General features: G+C 36.9%; 1 protein-coding gene across 1 annotated transcript in view; it reads left to right on the forward strand.

The window, feature by feature from the left end:
* The window catches only part of MYH15 (myosin heavy chain 15), a 150527-nt gene that overhangs the window by 76927 nt on the left and 61355 nt on the right, over positions 1-12245 (forward strand). The window contains 6 exon segments of the mRNA XM_036445109.2: positions 498-534; positions 537-594; positions 596-640; positions 4026-4116; positions 6551-6768; positions 6770-6908. Of these exon segments, the coding sequence (XP_036301002.2) occupies positions 498-534; positions 537-594; positions 596-640; positions 4026-4116; positions 6551-6768; positions 6770-6908 (588 nt within the window).

The following is a 12245-nucleotide window of genomic DNA, read 5'->3' on the forward strand; positions in this document are numbered from 1 at the left end:
CACAAAGGAGGCTGGTCCAGGTGTCTCTTCCAACCTTATGTGGAGGAGGCAGGTCCTGGTGGAGGAGGCAGGTCATGGCAGGGGAGGACAATTGTGGGAGATCAGGCCAGCATGGGAGCAGTTAGGTGTCAATCAGGCTGTCAGGGGAGTGGTTAGGGGGCAATCAGGCTTGCAGGCAGGTGAGCAATTAGGAGCCAATGGTCCCAGATTGTGAGTGGGATGTCCGACTGTCGGTTTAGGCCCGATCTCTCCCCCCTGCCTAGAGGTCCCAGATTGGAGAGGGTGCAAGCCAAGTTGAGGGACACCCCCTTCTATGCATGGATTTTGTGCACTGGGCCACTAGTTAAAAATAAAATATCTACATAGCTGGGCATCATTTACAAAATCTGTGCTTCTATTTTTTTTTAATTTCCAAAAGGTAAGTAATTAATGAGCACATCTAGCGACATATAAACTTTACCTATTTATTTAGCTAAGCAATTATCTTCTTTTGACAGCTTGATGATGCCCTTGAGCAAGAGAAAAAGGTGAGAATGAATGTGAAAGGGAAAAGTGCCAATTGGAGGGTGATTTCCAGCTGCACCAGGAGAGTGTGGCACCTGGAGAGCAGCCAGCTGCAGCTTACAGGAAAGCTGAGAAAGTAAGCCACCTTTGTGTTGACATGAGATTCTGGAAGACCTAATATTGGGAGGGACAGCTTTCTCATATCATTTATCCTCACAACTCCTGGGCCAGATCTCTCAAAACCTGAAGGGGAGGATAATGAGCCTAGAAAATGGATTTTTTTTTTTTTTTTTTTTTGCTGGACTTTATTATATACTTGTAAAAAGAGAGTGAATGCATAATCTAGAAGAATATAACTGAGAAGGTATCTGACTAGCAGATGTGAATGAAAGGTCTAAAGCATAGGAGATGTGAATTATTGAGGCTACAAGTACAAAAATAAAAATGCCTTACTTCTTATGATGAGGCCAATAGCATAAAAGTAAAAATAAATAAAAATAGATAATGGACTCTAATTTGAAGTCATATATATGATGTTCCCAAAATGTATACACACACTTTGAATAATTATAAAGACAGTGTTTATTAAAGTAAATTTCATTTTCAAAATTGAGCTATCAGCTTTAAAGTGTGTATACATCTTTTGAGGACATCCTGAATTCTCTGATTATTTAAAAAAAATACTTGTTTGCCAAATAGACTCTATTATTTATGTTGCTATTTTTACTATATTGATGTTAAACCTTACAATCTAAAGCAAAACACCACACAGTCAAAATTAGTGGAATTTCAGTTCAATCTTGCCCGAGGGCAAGACGGCCATTTCAGTTTTGTTTCACCAGGCCTTGGAATGGATTTTCTCACCATGCCCTTTGTCTTCCTCTGTTTAGCTAGACTTTCTTCTCAGCATGAGGGATTTTCAAGTTAATTTGGAATATATCCAAACGAGAGGCGAAACAGTGAGGTCCAGAGTAAGATGAGGCCAGGTGAAAGCTGGGAGCATATTGATCATTAGGACCAACAGTGAAAAAGAAGAGTCAACTGAGCAGCTGTGATCCTGGTTTTCCTGTATGTGACATGGTTTCCATTATACATGCCTGTGGTCAGGCGTGATTAATTTTCTATTAATAAGATAGCGAACTTGATAAGTATTTGAAAAAGATGAAATAAGTAACCTAATGAATGTAATGGAGCAGTGAAAGGCAAGATAATGAGTCTTCTCAGCCTTTAATTTTGTAGATAGTGTTCAAACTCCACAAAGTGAAAATGATAACCCATGTTCTTCCAGGTCAAAGAGCTCTGGCATTTTAGAAATCTGTGTTTGCAGAAAGTTGTAACTTTATTATAAAACCTTTTCTATAAATGAAACTACATATGGAAGCTTAGTACATGATAAAGATGGTGATTCAAAATATTGATGACAAGATAGGCTACTTAATAAATGATGCTGAGGTTATTAGCTATTCATTTTCTGAGGTAAAAGTTAATTTTCTATTCACATTACTTACACATGCAAAATCCAGTTGCATTCAAGAATTAAATGTAAAAATAAAACTATAAGACCATTGGAAGATGCAGCATTATTCACAAGAGCCAAGATATGGAAACTACATATATGCCCAATGAGGGATGAATGCATAAAGAAAAGATGTATACATATAATGAAATATTACTCAGCCTTAAAAAAAAAAAAGAAGGAAATCTTCCTGCATGTTACAATATGGACAAAACTGGAAGACATTATACTAAGTTAAATAAGCCAGTCACAGAACAAATACTGCATGATTCCACTTACATGAGGTATCTAAAATAGTGAAACTCACTGAAACCGGTTTGGCTCAGTGGATAAGAGTCAGCCTGGGGCTGGAAGGTCCCAGGTTTGATTCCAGTCTAAAGCCATGTACCTCCGTTGAGGGCACATCCCCAGTGGGGGGTGTGCAAGAGGCAGCTGATTGATGATTCTCTCTCATCGATGTTTCTATCTCTATCCCTCTCTCTTCCTCTCTGTAAAAAATCAATAAAATATATTTAAAAAATAAATAAATAAAATAAAATAGTGAGACTCATAGAAAGAGAGTAGAATGGTAGTGGCCAATGAGAACATAGAGGGGGATAGTGAAATTGTTTTTCAATGGGTATAAAGTTTGTTTTGCAAGGTGGTTAAATTCTAGAGATCTGTGTACAGCATTGTGCCTATAGTTAACAATATTATGCATTTAAATATTTGTTAAGAGGATAGATCTCATGTTCTTACTGCAATAAAAACAACAAAAACCATTAAAAACATTATATAGGTGATAATTATTAGGAACTTGACAGATCAAATCTTCTTGGATAAGTAAAAAAAGAAATGTCTTAATAAACTTTACTACATCAAATTTTTAAACATTTATGTGGCAAAAGCCAAAAGAAAATTTAATAATTGCATCATTTATTAAGTAGCCTATCTTGTCATCAATATTTTGAATCACCATCTTTATCATGTACTAATTGTAAGTGGTAGAAATATTTGCAATAGATATAAAAAATAAATATAGAGAATGTTAAATCTATAATTTAATAATTGCATGATTATTAAATCAAGCAATTTGATTTATTGCATTTTTAAATCCTCATATTTGATAAGATGCTGAAATTACTAAAACACAAGGATATTCAAGGTAAAAGAATGGTATATTAATTTATTCCCTCAGATTAGAAAGTTTAGAAGCATACTAATATGAAGCATAAATGTAGAGAAATAATAATTTCACACTATTGTTGGGCAGGGTTGTATATTTTTAAGCACATATCTCCCTGACTTAGCAATTCTCTGCTCAGTATTCACTCTACAGAAACACGTACTTGTAAACAATGAGCATGTATATGAAAAGTCCCGGGTTCGATTCTGGTCAAGGGCATGTATCTTGGTTGCGGGCACATCCCCAGTGGGGGGTGTGCAAGAGGCAGCTGGTCGATGTTCTCTCTCATCGACTTTTCTAGCTCTCTATCCCCCTCTCTTCCTCTCTGTAAAAAATCAATAAAATATATTTTAAAAAAATAAGGAAATGGATAAATAAAAACTTTGGATGTCTAAATCATGGACAAGTATATTTTTAATTGAAGCAATCTATATGTAGATCAACATGGAAAAATCTCCAAAGTATTATTGGGTTAAAAATAAGTTATAGAACTATAAATACACATTTATAGAATATTATATCTGTCATATTAAAAAAAAAAAAAAAGAAACTACCTCTACTGATATATCAACATAAACATATGTCAACACTTTTAAAAAAGGTTGGTTGATTCACATCATACTGACAATGGTGTTTTTCTCTAGGGAAGAAACAGAGATTGGATGTAGATGTAATGTTGAATCTTTACAATGAGAATGAATTAATCTTTTATTATAATTCTAAAAATACTTAAACACAACATATTACTTTTACTGGGTATACTATCTTCTTTAACTATTAGATGGAAACAAAAAAATGCTTTATTCTGAATAATTCCTTTTGGTACATTTTTCCAAAGAGGAAAGAATTATAAATGAGTCAGATGAATTCAAAGGTGGAGTATGAGAAAGGCCTGGTGGCTCAGCTTCAGCAGATGGTTGAAGAGCTTTAGGTAATCATTTCCAGACACCTGTGAGTATCTGTATTTTAATGAATAGATGATGATTGGTGCTTCAGTGACAAATGTTCTGCCAAAGTATCCATACCCTTAGCCAAACACAGAGGCAGAAAAGACCAATGGTTAAAAGGTAAATTGTGGCATTCCACAGATATGTGAATCCAGGAAAAATTACTATTTTTAAGTTTAAACATGCAAATTGTCCACTCAGTGGGAGTTTGACCAACTGGGAGTTCAACTAGGGGGTGGGGCTGGCCGGACCCCACCTGTGCACAAATTTGTGCACTGGGCCTCTATTGAGGATAATAAAAACAAATAACTAATTTGTTAAATGTTTGCCATGTAGCTACAAAACAAATTTTCAGCATAATTGCCTTCTAATCACAAAGACTAATCATCATAGAAAGTGAAATTGCTAACACTGAATGCTAACCCTGTGTCAGGCACTGTGCTTACCACTTACATGTACTGTTGCACTTAATAATATTAGTTCAAAGTTTACCATGTAATAAAACCCTGGACATATATTTTTTTATGTGTTAATCTTCCTGGTAAACTTTGAACTAATATTATTAGTTATTATGCAAAATAATTTTGTTTTATTTTATTTTATTTTATTTTTATTTATTTATTTTTTAAAATATATTTTATTGATTTTTTACAGAGAGGAAGAGAGAGGGATAGAGAGTTAGAAACATCGATGAAAGAGAATCATCGATCGACTGCCTCTTGCACGCCCCCTATTGGGGATGTGCCTGCAACCAAGGTACCTGCCCTTGACCTGAATCGAACCTGGGACCTTTCAGTCCACAGACCGATGCTCTACCACTGAGCCAAACCGGTTTCGGCTATGCAAAATAATTTTAGAATCCCGTTTTGATAATTTCTTCTGAGACATTTTGAGTCAAATTAAAAAAAACAAAAAACAGTCTTACTGCTACATGGACATGCTTTCAGACACAACATTAAACTCCAACTAATTATCTATCATATTCACCAGGATTGTTTTCCGATGACACTTGACTTTATCCAAAATAACATTTTTTTAAAAATTAAATTTATCCAAAAGACATATTTTCTTACTTTGATGATAAAAATAAAATGCTTTATTCTGAAGAAATGTTTTAGAAATGTTTGGTCCAGTGACAACATTGTTTGGGATAAAGATATCGGATCCCAAGATAACTAGTTGAAAGGAGATCACATTTATTTGGATGTGAAAGCATACATTTGTTAGCACCTACTCTGTCACAACCCATTCACATGTCTGAGAGCCTACATATTTATTTATTGATATTTAAAATATATATTTTATTGATTTTTTACCGAGAGGAAGAGAGAGGGATAGATAGTTAGAAACATCGATGAGAGAGAATCATCAATCAGCTTCCTCTTGCACACCCCTACCAGGGATGTGCCCACAACCAAGGTACATGCCCTTAGACTGGAATCGAAGCTGGGACCTTCCAGCCCACAGGCTGACTCTCTATACACTGAGCCAACCGGTTTTGGCTGAGAGCCTACATATTTAGTATGACCTGGAAATTGGCTTCTAAGTAAGTCATGGTACTCTTATGTAATGGAAAGGAAAACATATTCTAAAATAGATTCTGTTTTTTCCCCTCCTACCCTCTCTATGCCTAATTATTTAAGGCGATATTAATGAACATCAGTGGCTTTGTTGTACTGTAATACAATGATACTATCAAGATTTCTAGAGCTATTTGCCTCTACCTTAAAAGAATTTTGGGCTTCAGAGTTTTTATCACTACTTTTCTTTGTCTAATAATTCCTCCTTTAATGGTCTCAGATTCCTACTCTCTTTAGTAGTTCCCATTCCTCCACCAATTCTACTTTGCTATTCCAAATCTGCTATTTGAAATTGCCTGCAGATTAAGAAACCAAATAACCAAGTTCACCAAGATTGTGTGTCAGATTAAACTGATACTGTTTTTTTGAGTAAGTTGCTTAATATTCATTCTATTGATCAGATTTTTGCCCGAGTTCCCAATATTTGAGATTATTAGGTAAATGAATTTCAGGTAAATGAGGTATTAATATAAAAGGCAACATGTTATATTTTATCAGCTGTCTTTAAGTTTTTTTCTTGTTATGTGAAAGGTGTTCTGTAGTATGTTGGAAAGTACTCTTTGCTAAAATTTCCCCTTCATCTATACAACTTGTGAAGTTGCTCATCACCAAGGGCTGGAATACATGGAGGAACCGCATATTTTAATTCTGATCTTACTACTGATTTGGAGCAAAGTTTCTGGGTATTCTATTTTCTTTAACTATTAAATAGGAACCAAAAGTGTTCTGTTACTTTCCTTACTTGTAGAGAAATTAAAAATTATATATACAGTGAAGCTCTTGACTATGAAATATGCCACAAGGTCTTAGTAAAAGTCAATATGACTTATGGTTATAGACTCAAATACAGCATTTGAAAGAGGAGCTAGAAGTTAGAAGGACCATTCAAACCAAAATAGAGAGGGACAGAGCTGACCTCACCCAAGAACTGGAAGACTTGAATGGGAGGCTTGGTCAGACAGGAGGGGGCCAGTTTGGCCAGCTGGAGAAAATAAAGAGACAGGAAACAAAATTACAGAAGCTTTGCAGGGATATGGAAAATGCCATACTGCACTTTGAAGAAGAGACATGCTTATATCCTGGCTGATAGAAAAAGCTAAGTAGAAGATCTGTAAGTCAAACAGAAACAGAGAAAAGATAAGAGTGTCTTGCAGCTAGAAGTGGATGACCATGTTGAGCAGATGACCCGAGTTAAGGTTGTTCTGGGCTGCAAACATTGCACAGCTCCTCTGTTGCCTGGAGACAGGATGCCTTGGGACAGAGGGAGGTGGAGTAGGTCACCGAACAATAGGTCAGTTGGAGTTTGGAGGGCAGTGGCAGTTCAAGCTCTGGCCAAGCGTGCCCAGGCCTTGCACCTGTGCCCTGAGTTTCTTGGAAACGGCTTAAATAACTTTTGTAACCTTTGGGTTGTCATTGTAACTATCCTAACTCTCTCTTGTGGTTTCTGAGTATAAATTTGCTATAACACCCATGGTCTGCACTGCAGTTCCACCTTTACAGCGGTGAAGTGCCATAACTGTAGTTGTTGGCCAGCTTAATAAAGGCTCATAAATTTTTATCTCTGCCTCTGGTGGTCGTCTCTTGCGGGTCACCCCATAACAAGGTAATAAACATCTCCTAGCCCTCCTTAAAATATAGAATTGGATAAGAAAGAAAAATAAGCCATATTGGTGACTTGAGGTATTTGTTGATGGAGCCTATAGTTCTTCAAATGGATTAAGTCAGGTTTAACCTCAGGGATCATTGTTAAGGTCATATGGCCATCACCTGAATGTAGCCTTACAATGGCTTCTAGTTTTATTAGAACTCCAGTGCACATTTCTTGTAGTTCTGTCTGGTGATGCCATAAGTTAGTAGCTAGAAAAGTAAGGTTGCTAGCTATGTGAGTAATATGTCTCTCTTGACAAAAGGCTTTGTGTTGGAAGCACTTTCTAAGGGTGGCACAGATACCTCTTAATTATATCCGAATGAGTGTGGACACACACAGCTGCACTGAAAAAACAGCTGCACTGAAAAGAACATTTTCTCCCTCATGTCCTCTGGCATCTCTTTAACCAGCCAGCACTAAAAGTTTTATGACATCTTTCTTCACTGAGTCTGTGAATCTATATAAGTGCTCATCTCAAATGACTAACATCAGATCACAGGTAATGACCACCCTACCTTCTGGCAGTTGAGAGGAGGTTTGCTTTCTGTCCAGAAGAGCACATTTTCCTTGTGAGCAAAATTTGTAAAGTCATCCGGGAAAGAGACCAACCAACAGTAAAGCTTGATCTTTATAGATTATGACCAGAAACATGTAGTATATCCATGGAGATACTGAGTAACTCCTAAAATGTTTACCATTAATCCCCTTTAAAGACCACATTGAGTAGAAAGAAAAACAAACATCCTGCTTTTCCTAACCCCACACTATTCCCGACACCCCACCCCGAATTATCTTAGAATTGAAATCTAGTGAGGACTTGGGTCCTCCCTTTCTCCTCTCTCTTGTCTAGTCTATATTTTATTCTGTCTTTAACTCAGCAAGTAAATGTTCTTTCTCAATGCTCTGTAGGCTTCATTTGCCTCCTCAAATCAAGTGAGGTCCTAGAAGACCTTACTTTCTCTGGATTCCCCTGTGCCTCCTGTTTACCCTCAGGGATGCTTCTGTTCCTACACATTTCAGTAGGAAGTCATGCAATCATAAAACTTCTGGATAGGTTCACCATAAATCCATACTAATTAGGCATGGGTTTTATGTTTCTAAATTCTTTATTCTTAAAATTTACTTTATTTTTAAAAAGTAAGCAAAATCCTTCCTCAGATTCTAATCCTGCCTTACTGAACCCTTCCTTTCAATAAATAAGGCATGATAAAATGAGATTGATAACTTCAAAACTATTCAGTAAAATTTCTCTCTTTATCTTATGTTAAATTTTTCTTTTCACTCATCTGTTTCTTTCCTTTTTATCTCAAATAATTGAATATTCTTTCACATAACTATTATTCAGCCATTAAAAAAAAAACACTCACCCTAAAATAGAAGGAACTTTTCTCAGGTAATAGTGATTAGATTTTTTAATCCTTAACAGAAGATATGATTTAAAAAAATATATTTTTATTGATTTCAGAGAGAAAGGGAGAGGGAGAGATAGAAACATCAACTATGAGAGAGAATCATTGACTGGGCTGAACCTGAAACCCAGGCATTTGTCCTGACCAGGAATCAAACCGTGACCTCCTGGCTCAACTCCTGAGCCATACAGGCTGGGCTAGTGATTGGATTTTGAGAAGAAAGCTCAGTCTGTCTATATATGCTTTAATTTGTTTCCTTGACTAAAGAATAGTGTTCTATCTATTTCTGAATAAAAAATCACCTCCAAATCTTGTAGCTTAAAGCAATGATTTATTATTACCTCTCCTGGTTTTGGGAGTTGACTAGTTTAGTTTAGATGATAGTTGACACTAGAGTCATCTGAATTTTTATTCACTCAGACGTATGACTCCTGGGCTGAGATAGCTAGAACAGCTGGGGGCTGGTTGGACATCTCTTTTTCCATGTGACTTCTCATTGTGTCTAGCTTGGGCTTTCTCACAACATGGTAGCCACAGGGAATGTGGACTTCTTATGTGGCAATTCAAGGCACTAAGACCAAGTACATATTCCAAGAAACCAAGGCAGAAGCTGCAGAAATTTTTCTGAGGCAGACTTATACTTGTAATGCAATAAATTACTCTGTAGACTCCCGTCAGGTTCAGGGATATACACAGAGTATGAATACCTGAGGGTGTGGCTCATTGGGGGCCATTCCACAAGGACATATATACCTCACTCCCCCCTCACTCCTTTAACCCCTGCAATGTCTTTTATTTCCCCCACTTTCCTTAAAAGCATTTCCTTAGCCCTGGCCTGTGTTGTTCTGTGGTTGGAGCATCAGTCCACAGACTGAAAGGCTGTGGGTTTGATTCATGGTCAAGGGCACATACCTGAGTTCCAGTTTTGCTCTCTGGCCCTGATCCAGGAGCGTGTGGAAGGCAACCAATTGATGTATCTCTCTTACATCAATGATCCTCTCTCTCTGTTTCTCCCCACTTCCTTCCTCTGTCTTTAAAAGTTAATGGAAAAATATTCTTGGGTGAGGATTAACAACAACAATAACAAAAGTATTCCCTTTTATTTATTCTTTCAAAGATACACTGTGATTTCTGTTTCTAAAATCAGCATTTCTACAACAAAACTTACAATTTTCTTCTGAAGCTGGTGTTTCCTCTGTACATTTCTGCTCCTGGCACCCTGGTTCTTCCCACATCCAGGCTCTAAATCCTGTACTTGATCACTTGTTTCCTCTTATTCTTTGCTTCCCAATCAATTACTGCAGCAGGTCAATTCTGTTCTGGTTTTATAGCTTTGCAGTCCACTCCCAGGGACATGTAGCACTCTCATTACCTATCAGCTGGACTGTCGCAGTGGCTTCCTAAATTACTATTTTTTGCTTCTGATGTTCTCTTTGCCAGTCTATCTTATCCAGTGTCCATATTAATATTTCTAGACATGGCTTTACTGAATGATGTCCCCACTTAAAAGTGATCTTAGAACATCTGCCTTTTCTAAACTTAACCTGCTCCACAGAATGCCCAATTTCAACTTCCCATATCAAAATCTATCTATTTATGAATTCCTGTAGCACTTTTAGGGCCTTTTAAAATATTATGGCTTTTTAACTTTGCTTAAAAAGAAAGCATCTCTAAGGCAGAAACTAGGTCTTATTGTATTTTACTCATGTTTACTACATGTTTCATGTAATCTGTGCACTCCATTACCAGCATTAACTTTTAAACATGCAGAATTTCACAAATTTTGCGGAATTCTTTGGCTCATAGGTTCAGTGACTTATTTAAAAGGTCACACAATTATATGTCATACGTGGGCTTCAACTCTAAGTCCTGTGTGTATCTGTGGGTGACCACATTCTGCTGCTGCCTTAAATATCTGTTGGTAGGATAAATCGATTCTTTTCACTCTCAGAGGCACATACATTATGCTGAACTTTTCCTTGAATTGTTTATTTCATCTTTCCTGAATTATAATGCCAGAAATGCCAATACTCAATGGTACATTGGAAACGGAAGCATTTTCAAAAACATATTATGCTGACAGAGAGGCCCGGAGAAATTTAGAAGTTATAGGCAATCTCACAATTATTTTGATTATTTTGAATTCCCATTGGTTCCTGCATTTCTGGGAGGCAGCATTTTTATGCATTATTTTAAGAACCAGCTTTAAGATGAATGTGCATTTTTTCCATTAACCTCTTCTTTTCTTGTATCAAAATTGGCCATCCTTATGCTTAAATGTGAAGTTCTTTTGAAGGTACAACCCCGTTGAATGTTTTGTTCTTGTACAGACCACCTTTAGAGAAACAATCTCATTATCTTTGAAGATCCTGTACATTAAAATACTTTGTGAAGTGAAAACACTGTACTGATGGTGAGCAGGATTCATGGATACCAACCTTTTGAAGCAATGTCTAAGGGCCAGTGCCTTTTCTGTCTGCCCAGGTGGCTGCCTACTTTACCACACAGGTGTCTCTTGAAAACTGGGGAATCGCTGGCTCCTCTGCTTGCCACTTCCACATTTCATTGACTAACTCATATTATAGAGATCTGTGCTCTTTCACCCTAAGCAAACAGGTGCCTAGCATTGCATTCAGAGCCATAAACAGAAGTGCCATTTCTCACACTTGGATGTGTTCCCCATAGCCCAGTTAATGGGTCATCTATTATTGGAGACAACATAAAATAAAAGTGATTAACAGTTATCATATTTTTATTCATTTTTCCTCTGGGACCCAGGATTCTTGACAATTTGAGCCAATTAGGACATCAATTTTCTTTGTGATTACTAATTCATATCTTAGGAATCTAGTATTTGATATTTTTCTTTTTTTTTGCATTGGCACAGGCAGTTAGCAGTTTAAATCCTAATTCCAACACTTATTAGCTGTGTGAATTTGGGCAAAAAGTATTCAGCCTCTTTAACACATTTCTCATTTATAAAACAGAATCAACCTGAACTCCTGAGTAATGTGAGGAAAACAATGAGTGTGCCAAGTTTCATAAATGAGAACAAACATATTCAACATTCAAAACATAATTACAAATTCCAGACCATCCAAACACTGTCACACTTGTCACTAGCCTCGCTTCCTTCTGATAGCATTGGAGAATGAGCCTGGCATTTAACATCACTCAGTGCTCTAAGCTGTGTGATGCTGCTGGCATTGTGTGAGAAGCTGCCATGCAATACCTGCCAGGTGTGCTTTCACAACCCCCAACAAGCCTGGATGTGCTCTGGTACATCTGTGAACTAAAACTATTTATATGACTTTCCTCGTTGGCTTCCTAATGGGCATGTACTTGATTTGGCTCTTCATTTGCTTACTAATTGGTGGATAAGATTCTAACCAAGTTAAAAAAAAAATTAGGATGTTGGAGTTTATAAGGAGAACTCGACTATGACCTCTAAGTAAACTTTAGTGGGAATGATGGCC

This window comes from Pipistrellus kuhlii, unplaced genomic scaffold (assembly GCF_014108245.1).
Source record: "Pipistrellus kuhlii isolate mPipKuh1 unplaced genomic scaffold, mPipKuh1.p scaffold_m20_p_2, whole genome shotgun sequence".
In the NCBI taxonomy this organism is placed as follows: Eukaryota; Metazoa; Chordata; class Mammalia; order Chiroptera; family Vespertilionidae; genus Pipistrellus; species Pipistrellus kuhlii.